We start from the raw sequence: 16,178 nt of genomic DNA, 5'->3' as shown, positions 1-16,178 counted from the left end.
ACCGAATATCTTGAAAATGTCCAAAGTTGTATAAATGCACCTATCTCAAAGTCGGCTAATAAGCTCTGTCTTGGAAAGACACACGATTGTGGTCTGAATCCCTCGCTGTTTCGTGTAATCTGTACTTCAAAAAGTCTGAAACACTGCAGCTACGCAACTGCCTGGGCCACGTTAGCGTACGGTGATTGGTCATCCGCTTGGCTGTGAGCCAGGAGGGAAAATAGACCCAATTAAATTGGCTTGAAGGAAAAAGGATAATGAAATGACTTGGGATTATAATAGATTTCATGTAAAAATCATTTTTCCGACATCTGATAGTGATTCTCAGTAATGAGAAGGACTCTGATTCTTACATGTAGTGCTAAGGCTGACAGAATAATCTATGACGAACTCTCTCCCTCACAGTGCCCACATAACGTCCACAAGCTGGATGGATACATGTGTGACAGTAGTCAGGTAAGCTAGATGTGTGCTCTTTTATTTTATATTCCCTCCTCTCTTACAGTCCTGTCTAATAACTCTCTCTGGTTGTAGGGCCGCTGTTACGCCGGCCGTTGCAGGACCAGAGACGCCCAGTGCAGAGGACTTTGGGGTTATAGTAAGTATGATGAAGAGCCCTACTGAAACACTGATCTTTAATGGGTCACACCAAGCACACCCAAGCTTAACAATAATCACGCCTAAGGAGGCTCAATGTACCTACCTACAAACAGAATTCCAATTTTGCAAACAAGAATGAAGGGTACCATGAGTACTGATACTGTGAAGAGGGAAACTTAAATTATTTAAAGATGTATAGACCTGCCTTTTTTAGCAGTTTGTTGCACAGGAAAAAAATAGCTCTTGAGAAAAAAGAAATGCATAATTAAATATATATCTATATGCATTTGAAATACTTTTCTCGTGCTTTTGGACATTGTTATTGTCATCATGGTCTCATTAAGCAGTTGTTAAGAGCTTAAGAACCTCCCCTCCATCAGATAACAGACCATGCAGTCGATGTGAACGCAATTGTCTATCTCTCACTGTCAGAGTAAGGCATTAACACTGCAGTGTTCAAGGCTTGTTTCTTCCAAGCTGGAACCACCCAAGATTGTATTTCCTCAAGGTGCTCATGTAAAAGCTTCCACAAAATGGCACACATACTGTGTATGTTACCGTTATTCCAGGCCCCCAGGCGAACAGACCTGTCGCTAAGTCACGCCCCCCGTCATTACCATGACGAACTCCATAACAAAAACATGTGGAAAAATATCAGCAGACAGTCAATCAAAGCACGTTTTGGAGAAATGTTGGGCGGAAAAGGATTTAATTTCTTCAAGGATCAATCGAAAGGGACTACATTACGCTATGGAGGGGTATATTCAAAACTTTAAAATACATACAGAAGTTAACAAGCCGTCTGATCCACTTTACATCTTTTTCTTGTGGGTGGGAAAAGGGATGAAATATACCCCATTCTGCAGCCTCTCGGGATACCGACTGTCCATGATACATGAACCCCATGCACATCGTTTGACCATGTTTCTTTTTTTTGACACAAACAACATAAATCCACCCTTAAATTATTATTTTATGTCTCCTACTGTTGTTTTCAATGGAGTTATCCGAGCCGTTGTCCGAGTATAGTTGAGGCTGTAATGTCATTGGCTCATCTGCGTTCTAAGGGCGGAGCTTAGCGACGGGTCAGTTAAACCAATGGTCCAACGGCAGACGCAATTCTTGGGGGACCAAATTCAACGTAGAAGCAACGTCTTGTCAGTCCATTGAGCAGTTTTATGCAATGCAGGGCCTGTGAGATGTCGCCCACGAAGGGTCTCAGTGTCTTCGTGGGTGTAGTGTAATCAGAAAATTGAAGAGCAATAGCCTATGAAAGAGGTAAAAGGCTGAGATTTAACCTGAGGCATAGTGATATTTGAATCGCACAACAAAAAGGTGGCCTTTATTACAGTGCCAAATTGCATATTGTTGTATACGTTACCATAGCTTTGCATTATGATATTTGAATGACATTGCCTCACTACAACACATAAGTCTATGTCTATTGCTCACATACAAATTAAGATTAAGGTTGTTTATAAGCAGCCACCCAACTTCAATCTGCTCCCCCTTGCAAGGGGTTAGTAAGGTGTAAATGATTAATTCTACTCTGCACTCGGCTGTATTTTGCTCGAACAAATGACCCACCATGAAGACATATTGGAAGAAACGTTGAATTGTATTGTGAGCAGGGCAATTACATTTCAAATGGTCATTTTTGGTGTGCTTTCCCCTGGTCTCAACACATATCTGCCAGATAGTGCCTCATAGATAATCACTGGCAATGTTGGCGTATTAGTCCCAATATTTATGTTTACTCTGCCAGATTCTGCTGACCGCTTCTGTTATGAGAAGCTCAATGCCGAGGGGACAGAGAAGGGGAACTGCGGTCCCGGCACGGACGGCAAGGGCTGGCTGCAGTGCAACAAGCCGTGAGTCTGTGTGTTGTTATGAGCGTCACACTGTAACACTGTTATACCACAGCGTTGTGGATTACCTGATTCTGATTGGTCAAAAACATTGACCAAGGGTTTGCATTATGTAAGGATATAATCAATGAATAAAAATTGTGAAAATAATTTCAACGGGAGTTGTGTTGTGATGCTGAGGCAAAGCTGCTTCTCCTTTTTAATATGTTTTCTCCAGGGATGTGTTGTGTGGCTTCCTGTTCTGTGCCAATCTGACGGTGAAGCCGAAGTTTGGCGACCTACAGGGTGATGTCACCAGCCTCACTATTTACCACCAGAACAAGTACCTGGACTGCCGGTGAGTGGGAGACATGATGCAATGATGTTGTCTGCCAAGAATACGCATATGATTGACAATGATGAATACTGTGCATGTAGTATTATTATTATTATTATGAGGTGTCATTTTAAGTGACATTTAATCCAATTCACTTTTTCCTCCATATTTCTTTAATTGTGTGTGTGTGTGTGTGTGTGTGTGTGTGTGTGTGTGTGTGTGTGTGTGTGTGTGTGTGTGTGTGTGTGTGTGTGTGTGTGTGTGTGTGTGTGTGTGTGTGTGTGTGTGTGTGTGTGTGTGTGTCAGCGGTGGCCATGCCCTGCTGGAGGACGGCTCTGACCTGGGCTACGTGGAGGCCGGGACTCCCTGCGGTCCCAACATGATGTGTCTGGAGCACCGCTGCCTGCCGCTCAGCGCCTTCAACCTCAGCTCGTGCGCGGGCTCCAGCCACGGGCTCACATGCTCCCACCACGGGGTACGCCTCCCCCGCCTCCAGGGCTCGTTATCACGCTGGATTACAGGACCCTCCATGGAACTGTGTTAGGTTAGAGTGGGTCAAATAGGATTAAATTAGAATAGATTACATTCGATTAAATTACTTAAAATAAGATAAAATTGGACTGAATTGGATACAATTAGATTAGATTGGATTTGATGTACAATTGGATTGATCTGCATTACATTACATTACATTGGATATGATTAGAATGACATTGCATTCCATTTTATTGGATTGGAACACCTAATCTAAACGAATGTATTGCCGACATTGACAAGACATTTTATCATTGAAACTCACATTAAATGGCATATCAACATATTTATAACAACCAGTTTAGAATCACCGTATTTCTAATCAACACATTTTCTGGGCAGCAAATGAGAAAAGGCGTTCATAATTAATCACAGACAAGAGAATTCAGATCTTTCTGATGGAAAATGCATATCTTTCTGTAAGTCCTCCGTTGACCTTGAATCCTCCCTCAAAAGAGTGTCTCTCTGTCTCTCTCTCTCTGTGTTCTATCACAGACTTGCAGCAACGAGGTGAAGTGTATCTGTGAGCGAGACTACACAGGGAAGGACTGCAGTGTGTTTGACCCCATCCCAGAGCCCACGGCCCCTGCTGGGCTTGAGAAGAAAGGTCCTTTAAGCCACTTTACTTCTGTCTGTCTTTACCTCTTATGTCCTTATCTCTGTCCGTCTATAGTTCTTCCCTCCTATTTGTCTTCATTATCACTGTGTGTGTGTGTGTTTGGAGTGTGTGCCTTCCTGCTTGAAACGACTGGTAGGAGTTAAATAGTACAATTCTATTTTTAAACATAAGAGAAGTGGTGTATTGTTTTTCTTCCCTTCTACTATTTCTGTGTATTTTTTATTGTGTGTTTTTGTGCGTGTTAGGAACTCTGCTGTTGTCGGATCGAGTGTACTAGTGTGTGAGCGTGATTGTGTTGTGTGTGTGTGGATTGTCACGCATTGTCCTCACCTTTTTTTTGTTGCAGTCTGTGAATGGCACAGAGCACTTGAGCACGTGCAAACCTCGAAGGGCTAAAGAGACATAACCCGTTGCCCCTCTGAGCGAGAGGGTTACAGAGCTGATAGAACCAGAGAGGAGGAATGTTGATGAAGTGATAAAACTTTTGTCGTCTGACCTCCCTTGCACACCCCTCGCCCCTCGTCGTTCTCTCTCTCCCGCTCTCCCTCTCCTTCTTCTCAGGCGCTCTACCTTGCCCTCCCTCTCTCTCTCCGGTGGTTGTTGACGCTGTCGATGCTGTCTTCTGATGTGTGTATTTGAGTGTTGTTGTTTTTTTGTTTCTGCTCCCTCTGCCCCTTCCTCCTCTTCCTGCCCTAACCCTAACCCTTCCTCGCCCATCCCCCCCCTCCCTTCGCAGGTCCCAGTGGCACCAATATCATAATAGGTTCCATCGCAGGCGCTATTCTCCTGGCCGCTATAGTCCTAGGGGGAACAGGATGGGGATTTAAGTAAGAGTCCAGGCATGCCGATATGTAAATCACTGCTTTTGCACCTGAAGCCACAGCCCACCTTCCTTCCTTCCTCAAACCACATCCCCTCCCTCTCCCTCCCTCTCTCTCTTTTCGCTTTATCACTCTCTATCCCAATTCTTCTTTCAAGCCATTTGAGACAATCCACCTTAAGAGGCGACAGTTGGTGATCTGGGCTAGTCGCAGCCTCTATATGGCTTGCTGTATGAGTGCGTCTCATGGTGTCATCAAAACAAAGCAAATCCTTTTGTAGGATATGTTGTAATGATCTGTGCTCACTCGAATCTGCTTCGCAATGCTTTGCTACACAAGCATCGCTTCAAAATCCAGATTATTCCCAAGTGGAAGATAAATAACTATAATTGCCTTTGCAGTAGCTTACTGTGAGACCATTGAGACGGAGAGCGCTCAGTGACCTGCTTGGACATTCGCGCTTCGAGTGCCTTTCCGTCACCGTGTGCCTCTGTGTGCTTGCTTCTGTGGTGGTGATCTACTGCTACTACAACTCAAAAACCTGCTCACTTCAGCATGGAATCAAATTTCCCTTAACTGCCAGATAATCCCAGCCTCTGCATGTGTGTGTGTGTGTGTGTGTGTGTGTGTGTATGTGTGTGTGTGCGTGTGTGTGTGTGTGTGGTCTGCCATTGAATGTGATAGGGAACATCAATCCATATCACGCTCTTTATCGTCCTCCATCACATTCCGAGCTTGAGGACTGAGATAGTTTGGTGCAACAGCTACCTGTAGACCTTTATGCTGCATGTGGGGCCGCTTCATGCCTGGCTAGAAGGATATAGGAAGTACTAGGGGAATGATTTTAATTTAAATAGATATGTAACATTCAGGATAAAGGAGTAAGAGGCAGAGATACAGCAGCATCCTATCCCAATCTGAAACGTTTGCATATGGTTACATTTCATATGATGGCATCTGTTCCTTTACACTAAAGAGAGGAACTTCTACTTCAGTACAGTTTGGAGTCATTTTTAATTTAGAAACGTATGTTCAAATGTTTATTTCACAGGGACAATGCATATATTGCACCAGAGATTGCTACAAACCCATTTCAACAATGCTATGATAGAGGATTTCACCATGTGGGATATAACGTCAACGTGTTCAAGTGATAATGTTCAATCTTTGATACTATATCAGAGATTGAACACTGTATTGTATACTAGATACTATACCATACAAGGATGCTTGGTGAACTGCTTTATTATATTCTATTCGATTTTCTTTTAAACAATTATTCCCCCCCCCCCCCCCCCCCAACTTGTCTCTTCCCTTTACAGGAACATCCGGCGAGGGAGGTATGATCAGTCACCCATGTCTTTGTGTCGTCAGTTATTTTCTGTCTCATCCCATCCAACCCTCCATCCACCTGAAACCCATCCAATGGTTCTGAGTAGGGCTGGGTATTGGCAGGTACCTCACAATTCAATTCAATTAGATTCTTTAGGTCTTGATTCGATTAGATTTCGATTCGATATTGATCCAATTGCTTCGATATCGATTCAATAATGTGTGCAGATGACAAAAATACCTACATATTATTTAGAATTAACCATTTCAAAATGAATTAACCATTTCATTTAGCTTTAATTAGCAAAAAGGAATACACCATTGTATAGTATTGTTCCTGAGCCAAACCTGCAGCATAAAAGTAATAATCATAACGTGGACAAATGTAAAAGGGCATGTACATTTAGACATACTCACTTCTAGATTACAATGACTGATTATGCTTTTCTCTTTTTTTTTAATGGAAATATCGATTTCAAAATAATTCAGCATCGAAATTGAATCTAGAACAAATAAATTGCAGTGCATTGATGAATCAATATTTTTACCCAGCACTAGTTCTGAGTGAATTTCCTTTCACTTCTCTTCTGATGTTATGTGATTGTATTTTTTAGGCAGCACGCACTTTATCCCAGAATCCCATAAAACGTCACCACATGCCTCCAATACCGTTTTTTTTAGTTTGCTACTATTCTGTCAGGGAGCATCCCATATCCAGATTTTCATTCCATCTGATTTGTATTAACTCCCTCTGACGATGCAGTACTGTTGGCCTGACGGCATCTTGAGTCTTTTCTTTTGATTTCAGATCTGGCGGAGGATAAGAAGACGGTTGCTGTCTTTGCCTTCATGTCTGTCTGTACCTCCTATTCCTCACACCTTTGTTCCCGCCCTGGAGAAGAGGGAGATTGGGCGTCTTTCACACTTCTGTCTTACATCTCTCCATGCCTCTTTATATACTGCCCACCCATCCCTTCCCTTGGTCCTGTCCAGCCTGGCTCCACCGTCAACCTGGAGGGAGGGCTGACCCTTTACATTTCCCTTCTTGAACACCAGCCAATCAAATTCCTGTGGTTTGTCAGCTGACCAGCCATGGCATCGTACCCAGGTACCCTCGCCGAAGAAAGACATTTTTGTTTTTTTCTGCAAAACATTGTTCTTCCTCCTAGTGGCTGGTTCTTGGGGTCCGCTGGGTAGTCTGTGTGGGAGTGTACTGTGAACACAAATGAACGAGGACCATTTGTATTTGGGCCGTGGTCTTGCCAGTACCAACCACCTGGCCCACAGGATGGAGTCCATATAAACCAAGTTCACAGACTTCTCTTGGGATTCTTTTTCTTTCAATAGGAATTTGAGTCGGAGCCCAAGAAGGACTTTCCTCTAAGAAATGGGGTGGGATGGCCTATAACCTGCCTCAACATTGACATCTCCAGACTTGGATATGTGACGGTTGATTGCACGATTTTAAAAGACGGACGCCTGATAAAAGGCTGAAGACCTTGAAAAAGTAAAGGTTAGCAAACCAATGATGCGTTAAAACAAGCAAAGGCTGACTTAGATTGATAAACGTTTATTGTTATGCATCGATACTTCCCCTAATGAGCTTTCAGGTACAAAACAAAAGAGATAGAAAGGCATTGTGGTTTTTGGGAACATTTTTGAGCACATTTTGAATCCGTAGAGACCGTAACTTAGTGTGAATCTAACCACAGCCTCTGACCTACATTCCACTTTTAGGTGTTAACAACAATTTCTGTGTTCACTTCTTCCTTAGGCACCCAAAAATTTTAAATATTGTATGTACCCTCATAGCTTATTGTAGGGGATTTGTTAAGAAAGCAAGAGAGAATGTTTACACTTGTGTTAGGGGGGGCGGTCTTTCCGTGTTCACCTTGACATTCCTGCCATCATTGAGAAGAGAAGTTTGTACCTCTAAAAGATCTTTCTATTTCCTGTAAGATGCCATTGTTCACGTTTGCCTAAAAAATGAAAAAAGTAGAACATCTAACGACAACAAATGGACATTTAAGTCCATTATATGCACACCTTTGTAAATATGTGCAAGTTTACTGATTGTTATTGAATCCACTGTATATCATTTTATTATTTACAAGGCTTTGAGAAAATAATGACCTTGTAATCCCACTTCATCAGAACATGTTTCGGTCTGTTATCATGTAGACTATGCTAGTCATCCATCCACTATGAAAGAATGACAAGTTATCCACTTGAATAACTTGTTCAATGGGAGAGAAAAAATTCAACAATCATATTTTGTATTGCCTCTTCCAAGAGACTCTGCAATGTCGATCTTAGGAGGTTTCTACTGTATATGAGAGGAAAATTACCTAGGTTATAGGGAGTCGTAGAGATGCTGGACTCGGGCAAACATGTCTGAGTGGCGAATCAAATCAAAGTTTGATTCGAGGTCTGAGTTTGCACTATTGTTACCACACAATATGTTGGTATCAAGTGCAAACTGTTATTTGTGAAGAAGATTAAGAAATGCAAAAGGTGCATCTTAGACCATATTTTTAGACACTATCTTTTTGAATCGAGTAAAAATTAAATAATGAAGAAAGCTCTGTACAGATCCTTAAAGACAAATAAAACACAGAAATTAAATCCTTGCATCTCGATTTCTCCGGAATATAATATTGTTCCACTGTGTGTGTGTTAATCTAATCCATTTACCAAAAAATCTATCAAGGGTAATAACCATAATTGTACCTCTCACAAACTGCATATTCCTGGCAACTTTATTTAAATAAAATATGTAAATAAAAAATCAATAGAAAAAAATAGTACATTGATGTCGATACGGTCCCATTGGTCCAATAAAACAGGACTGCTTGCAATTGCTGATCACAATAAGGGTTTTCATGTATGATAAATTTGCTAATGCGCTCATGTATCCATCCCTGTGTTAACATCCTCCACTTTAAATTTCCTCTTCCGTACTTATTTATTTTGTTTCTACCAAAACATCTGTTGTTTAAAGAATTTCAGTATTCTTTGGTTTAAAATTATTTGCCGATGTGAGGTGGGATAGACGTTGGTCAGTCAACGATCTCCCCCGTGTCCCACTTTGTTTTTGGTTCCTGCCACCATTCCGCCACGAAGGACTCCTCATAATCCCCCACCCCCTCAAACTCTGCATCAAGGGTCTCCTGGGGGCCTCTGGTTCCCACCTCTTCTGGGCTCACCACGTCCTGATTGGTGGACAAAAGAGAAGACGGAACTAGTCAATGACAGCCCTGTCTCAACAGCACCACACACGACCTTGAGGCAACCGGAGGTAATTCCTCCTCTGGGCTTTACCCACATTTGGTGACGCTATTTTCCTCCCTTTGTGTTTGAAAGGAGATGCATCCATCATTTTTTGCCATTATCTTTTTAAATAAGAAAACGATCTATAAAGCTCTGTAGAGATCCTTTTAGAAAAGAAAATACAAACACGTATTAATAGCCTCTCATCGTAGTTGAGTATTAGGTTGTTTTTTCAGAACTAGTAAATGGTCCCTCCCCGCCTTTCAATTGCACAGGCTTGCAATCGCCACACCCGTAAGCATCAAACTCCTAGATTCACCCAAATCTGGCAACTGTTAGGCTTTTCTCACCCCCTTTTGTTCGTCCACATGAGTACCCTGCAATTTAGGGTAATAATCCGCCCACTCCTCCCCCCTGGAGGTTTGAGGAGCTGGGCGGAGCTACGGTTGGTTTCCGTCAGAAAGATCTGAATCCTCTTGTCTGAGAGTAATTATGAACGCCTTATCTCATTTGCTGCCCAGAAAATGTGTTGATTAGAAATACGGGGATTCTAAACTGGTTGTTATAAATATGTTGATAGACCATATTCAAATGTTTTACATTTGAATATTATCTCCCACTTCCCCACCCCCCTCCAATCAGAGCATAGCTTAGATTTTGTGGACCAGCGGACGAGCAGCTCAGACGGGGGAACTCGGCGGCAGCCCGGCAGCTCAGCTCCGGGAGTACAATCCCTTTCTCCTCCATGTCGCGGATCAATATGGACTTCAGAGTCTTTACTTGTTGTGGAAGTAGCAGAGACGTCAGACGCAGTCTTTATGATTCATAATATCATCCGAGGCGCACATTATTATATTATATTATGTAATATACAAATATAGAGCTCCAGGAGTCCGCAAACGGCAACAATTCTCCTCCATGCTGTGGTTCACTCTGCCAGCTCATTGGTCAATGGGCAGCAGCTCATTTGCATTAAAGCTACAAAAGGGACTGAAACAGAGGGGAATAGCAGTAGGCGAGATCTTTTTCCTAAAATTTATTTCCAGCAAACATCCTCAAAAACACGCTTTCTGGAACTCATATACTATGTTTAATTGTTGGGAAAACACCATCATATGTCTCCTTTAACAATCTCTCCTCTTGATACTTGAATGTTTTAAATTAGTTTGTGTCTCTATTATATAATTTACGGTAGCAGGTTATCGACTTGTGTGGACTTCCTGGAAACATGGACCTACCGGTTTGGTGCTATTTTGAGCAATTAGTGGTTAAAAAATGCAGATTTGGAAGCGTTCGTGGTGCCCCTAACCAATAACATTGAAGCCAAACATTGTGCCGGGCAAGCTCTATGCACGATTTTCTATGAAAAAAGTATCTGGAGGGCTTAGCTGATGGGTATACATGCCAACACAAAGACCCTGGGTTCAATTTTCGACGGAATTACACTATAAAGCATGTGGACCAGCCAAAGCGGACAAATCTTCCCAGGCACATACCACATTCTGTTGTGGAAGAGCCAAATGGACGCAATCAATATAAGAGCAAAACACTAAACCAAAAACAAACAAACAAAGGAATGTGGAAAAAAACAAATTCTTGTCTGGTTTTATTAGAAATTCTTACCTCGTCATCTGTTTGAAGGTAGTTGAGTGCAAACTGTAACATTCCCTGCTGCTTGGTGGTCTGGTTGTAATATTTGAGAGCCTCCTGTGAAATCAAAGACAATGTGAGCTATCCTGTTCTCCCGAACAGCGGGAGATGGCACAACAGGCTTGTGGTTTAACAAGATATTTCCCAATTACCTTTACAGCAATGCCAGCTTTTATTTTAAGAATTGCGTTTTTTCTTAGCCGTTGTGGGTTGGCCCAATTATGTCCATGCAAGGCTGCTACGTTGCTGCAGCTGCTAATGTGAGACAAACTCAGTGGACCGAAAAAACTGTATGTTCTTAAGAAAGTATATGGGACTCAAATTAGCACACTTGTTCACGCCAAGTCTCTTGGCATCAACATCTCAGTGGGTTAATCTCATTGGGTTACCTTTTCCTTTCTGTTTTGTCGACTAAACTATATTCTGTGACTGCTTTTAAAAAACGAATTGGATGGACGTGATCAACTTGACAGGAATGTGTTAATCAGGAGTAAATGTGGTCATCATAGACGTTTTTACACTGCCAAATATGCCCATCTTATGCTCACGTTTACACTGCCCAAGGTCAATTGCCAGCTTGAGCTAGCACCCCAATCTACCCTCCCGGACCCTACACACATTGGCAGTTTCATTTCGATGTAAACGCGATTAGACGGCTATGCGGTACTGGGGCGGAGGGGGGGGGGGGGGCTTGAGTAGATGATGCTGCACTGTTACAGAGACAACGCAGCGATATCAACATGAATAGTTCTAAATGGAGAGACGGGGATATCCGTGAGCTGCGGACCTGCATGGGAGAGAGGGTGATGCAGTCGTATTTGACGCAGAGGAATGTTCCTTACGAGTCTTTGTCGGGATAAAAAACAAGTGGTCAGCAAAATAAAGAATTTGTGGGCGTTTCTGCACTGGTAAATGGTTAATCGTGTTTGAAGCCTGCACTCAGACGGGAACTCATTCTTGCATGCGGGCGTCTTTATTAATAATAAAATAAAAACATTCACGAGTATGCAAATTATTATAAAGAGGACTAGACTGTGTGTAGCCCCGCCTTCTCCAGTGAACCAAGAAAGCCGGCGCTGTGGTGAGCAGGGGATTTTACCCCCTCGGTTTCACACAGGCAAGAAAGTGAAATTGCCGGGCGGGCCAAGCCGCGACCGAACCGGCTTGGCAGTGTTAAAGGCCTTATCAGTGTAGCCAGGATATATAATATGGTATAAACCAGGGATTGGTTTATACCTGGCAACTGGCCAGGTATAAATAAATTAAAATTATTAAAAAAAATGCAGAAAACTCGATCAAGAAAACCGTACCTTTCAGTCAAGATGCGAATTAGAGTATCTGTTCATTATGAATTCAAAGGAAAACCCATGTGTCCAGTTTGATTAGAAACGATATCAGTCATGAAAGATTTAAACTTAAGTTGCTACTACAACTACTACTACTGCACCGAATATAATGGTAGTTGTTGCACTGTTTTTCAGTTTTGTGCCATCATTTAATGATGATGTATACCGTACATAGGCTATGAATCTGAATTAATTCAGATTCATCCCCAATATCCACCAGAATACAGGAAATCGCATCTTCAAAATTCTAAATTTTGGGGGAGGACCCAGAGACCCTGCGTCCATGACTACACCCCACCCACAAATGTAATCACCAGCTGGCAATGATACAGATATATATATCTATACATATTTTGTTCTTATTTTTAATTATTTGGTAGCTTCTCTCATGTCCGATTAGTTGAAGTGCCATGTAGCCCTCTAATGGTAATGATAAAACATTGTGGCCCTCTTTATCATGAAAGTTGCCCATCCCTGGTATTGACCATGTTTAGGGTAGCATAGTAGGATCACACCCTTATTGGACAAGTTCACCTCATTATTATTCACAAATTTGTTGGTGTTAACACTGGTTATTGATTTTAGTGATGTTTCTTACAACCTAGATTAACGTCTAGATTCAAAACCTTAAGCGTAAATAGGCACATAAGAAGAAAGATTTGGGGATTTTCTAATCCACTTTTCTAAGGAATAACATAATCTTAACATTTTACACCATTTAAGAGTCCAACCGGTCACTTTACAACAGTTTAAACTCTAGCTAAAACCAGTGTAAGCAGGCCTGTATGTTAACACTGACGAATGGAAACAAAAGCGCCAGCACAGGTAACAAGTAAGGCGCTGTAGCTCACCGGCTGGGGCAGGAAGTGGGGCTCCTCCAGCCCCCACTGCTCCCGGTAGAAGCGGTAGTACGCCATGTTCTGCTGCATGACCTGGTCGTTGGGGTCGAACAGCATGTAGCTGGCCGCGCACGGAGCCGCCTTCTTGACGTCGTTCACTGTCAATTGCAGCGCACGATGATCAACATTAAGAGCTATGTCTTTAGCAAGATTTGATCATAAAGGATCATAAAGCATCATGTTATTAAGTAGCAGGTAGGTATCTTGCTCAAAGATGCCTACAGTTTAGACTTGGAATTTTTTGCTGCATTATACAAAACTATAACTAGACTATCACAGTATACTACTATTACTAATACTACTAGTCTATCAGATCTGAGAAACTCTTGTTTCTGGTTAAAAGTAGTAGGCATCATGATATTGGACCTTTAGAAGGAGCCTCTTGTATTTAGCGGTATTGACTTGATACAGAGATGGTAAGGGTGAGGCACAATGCTCAAGGGTGATCCAGGTAGGCCAAAGAGGACATAGGGGTAACACTGAGGTGTGTAACCCCTCTAGCCCCCAGACTCTATCCTTCCCATTATATTATACAACACAGGTTGTCAAATCAAAACCTACATTCTGATACCATATTATGACAGCCTATGACAAAAAAAGAAGAAGCTGTAAAAGCGCCAGCAACTGGGACCACTATGACCAGAACTCACATTTATAGTAGGCGAACTGCAGGTAGTGGTACATGGTGGCCACGAATTTCTCCACCAAGAACCCACCGACACTCGGTGTGAGGTTCACCTCACATTTCACCTTGCACTTCAGCACCTCGGTGTACAGGTCTGCAGGCGGCACCACAAGAAACACAGAAAAAAGATATTACTCCTGGATTCTTTTGACAATTGTCTGTAATTTTAAAGAAACTTTTACTCTTACTTTTGATGTGAACAGAGCTACCGGTCATTAAGGAGCAGGTAGGGGATAGGGCGCATGCTCTGGGATGACACTGCGGACATTAGGGTTTGAACCAAAACTAGACAACTACTTCTACTTAGTCTTCAACGATGTTGTACCTGCTAGAGTCGGATAAAAGTCTTTGAACTCGAGAATCTCGTAGGAGCCTTCACACCCGGTCAGGCAGAGCTCGTACACGTTGAAGTACTCTGCGATGGCCTGCTCCATGTTCTGTGCACTTGTGCTGAAGTCTTCATCGTTGTACAGCTTCACAGCCTTCAGGAACGCACTCTGACAACCACAAGGAGAAACGTGCGTGTCACCTTATGGACTAAACAAGGTGTAGCTCGTGTGTCTCATTGATACACTGGAGATGTTCAATATTAAAGCATTGATTGATCGAGGGGAACCTCGTAGGGTGGCTGCTCGTGGTCGATGAGGTACGCGTCCACAGCGGACAGGCTCTTGTAGTACTTCATGTTCTTGGTGAGGTAGGGCTCTTCTGGATTCTTCTGAAGGAAGGTGTGAGCCGCGGACACGGCCTTCTCTAGGTTGTTTGACTGAAAGCGGAAAATATTGAAGGAAATTATTGATTATAATAAAAATGGTCAGTAAAGGTTGGGCTGAAGTGGGAACGGCCCTAAAGGTTTGGTTTTGAAAGTGACCATTTTAAAATCGCAATACCTGTGATACACTTAGAAAACACAACTTAAACCCCTTAACATCGCTCAGATGTATGGATAAGATCACTATGGAATAAACAAGGGTATGTCTATTCAGCTGATAAACAAATAAGGTATTTAAATTCACCTGGGATTTCCGAGGTATACGTATGACGTTTGGTCTGGATGAACAGTTAGTTAGAAAAGATCACAAAGATGTTTTCAAGATGAATAACCTTTTTTTTTTTGCTGCATGAAATGTAAATCCATATCGACTGTATATTGGATCAGGTGAATAGGGGCGCAACTGCAAATGCGAGGGGTTGTTAAATGGGGTATGCAGATACGTGGCACATACTCAACTCTTATTTTGTGCTTTGTGGACAAAAGGGGGATAGGGGTTATAAAGAAACGACCATTCCTTGACCACCGGCGTTTGAAGCGCTGTGTCTTTCATCAGGACAGTTCACGCCGAAGGCCAAATACTTTTATTCAGCATAGAACACGTAACGGTGTTTTCATGAGGCTATCCTCGGAATGTAATGTGGCCCAAAAAGACGCCAAAGGCGCATAAAAGGTAGCTCTGGTCATTTGCCTATAAATGATCTGCCTCTGGACCTAATTGTGGATACATCATCTTGCAAAGTTGGTATAAAAACAAATGTAGAATACCTTTATTGACCCACCTGGTAGTATGCGTATTGTATGTACCGATAGGGCGTTCTCTTCTCGAATGCTTCCAACGTGTCTCTTCGCGGATACGCGATAGAAAACACTGGGAAGTTTGCCTTGCACTTTTTAAGACAAGAAGCCCGTAGTATAAAGTGTCGCATGATGTGGAGGCTACTGTCGGCGAAGAGCGTTTCATTGTCCCTTCTGATAGTGCTGCAGTTCTTACTGCAGAACGACTCGCTGTCCTTGAGGAGTCGATGAAGACGCAGACAGAGCTCCAGGTACTTGATGCTCTCCTTCCAGTTCTGCGCTCCGTACTGTTCCATTGCGTGTCCGTAAGCCGAGTCCAAAGGCATGATGTCCGCTTGAGGAAAGCTTGTAAAACTGTATTTTTCATATTGAGCGTCCACTAAGGTCGGGATAAGGAAGACTATACATAAACAACTCAGGGAAACACTCCTTCCGTTCTTGTTGAGGGTCATGATTCCACCCAGTGCGAGAACCGCGTTCCGCTTTTTAATGTTCTTTAAAAAAATATTTAAACCATTGGGCGGTCTCTTCAGAAAGGCAGGTACATGAACCCCGGCACGTAGTTTATGCTCGGATCCATTGAAAGGTTGGCATCGGAAGGAGAAAGAGAGAGAGAGGGCAGTCTGGATCTCTCTCAAAACTTCTGCTTGGAATCCAAAGAAGGCCAG

The 16,178-nt window shown here is 42.6% G+C and overlaps 2 protein-coding genes across 5 annotated transcripts in view; one reads left to right on the top strand and one right to left on the bottom strand.

The window, feature by feature from the left end:
* LOC130373606 (disintegrin and metalloproteinase domain-containing protein 11-like) overlaps positions 1 to 9,229 on the top strand; it is a 24,884-nt gene extending 15,655 nt beyond the window's left edge. The window contains exons 18-26 of one of the 4 annotated variants that reach the window (XM_056580217.1): positions 406 to 456; positions 535 to 598; positions 2,366 to 2,471; positions 2,686 to 2,805; positions 3,091 to 3,259; positions 3,814 to 3,925; positions 4,674 to 4,764; positions 6,081 to 6,213; positions 6,899 to 9,229. In XM_056580217.1, the coding sequence (XP_056436192.1) occupies positions 406 to 456; positions 535 to 598; positions 2,366 to 2,471; positions 2,686 to 2,805; positions 3,091 to 3,259; positions 3,814 to 3,925; positions 4,674 to 4,764; positions 6,081 to 6,213; positions 6,899 to 7,117 (1,065 nt within the window). In that variant the 3' untranslated portion in view covers positions 7,118 to 9,229. The remainder of the gene's footprint in view (positions 1 to 405; positions 457 to 534; positions 599 to 2,365; positions 2,472 to 2,685; positions 2,806 to 3,090; positions 3,260 to 3,813; positions 3,926 to 4,673; positions 4,765 to 6,080; positions 6,214 to 6,898) is intronic. The other 3 variants (XM_056580234.1, XM_056580227.1, XM_056580242.1) reach the window with 3 other exon arrangements.
* p3h4 (prolyl 3-hydroxylase family member 4 (inactive)) lies at positions 7,005 to 16,178 on the bottom strand. Its single transcript, XM_056580263.1, has 7 exons — positions 15,495 to 16,178; positions 14,557 to 14,706; positions 14,266 to 14,437; positions 13,906 to 14,034; positions 13,208 to 13,353; positions 10,984 to 11,067; positions 7,005 to 9,302 (listed from the first exon to the last, which is right to left on the bottom strand). The coding sequence occupies exons 1-7, from the start codon at positions 15,960 to 15,962 to the stop codon at positions 9,150 to 9,152; spliced, it is 1,302 nt and encodes a 433-aa protein (XP_056436238.1). The 5' UTR covers positions 15,963 to 16,178; the 3' UTR covers positions 7,005 to 9,149.

This window comes from Gadus chalcogrammus, chromosome 2 (genome assembly GCF_026213295.1).
Source record: "Gadus chalcogrammus isolate NIFS_2021 chromosome 2, NIFS_Gcha_1.0, whole genome shotgun sequence".
In the NCBI taxonomy this organism is placed as follows: Eukaryota; Metazoa; Chordata; class Actinopteri; order Gadiformes; family Gadidae; genus Gadus; species Gadus chalcogrammus.
This window is presented reverse-complemented; position numbering and strand designations above follow the sequence as displayed.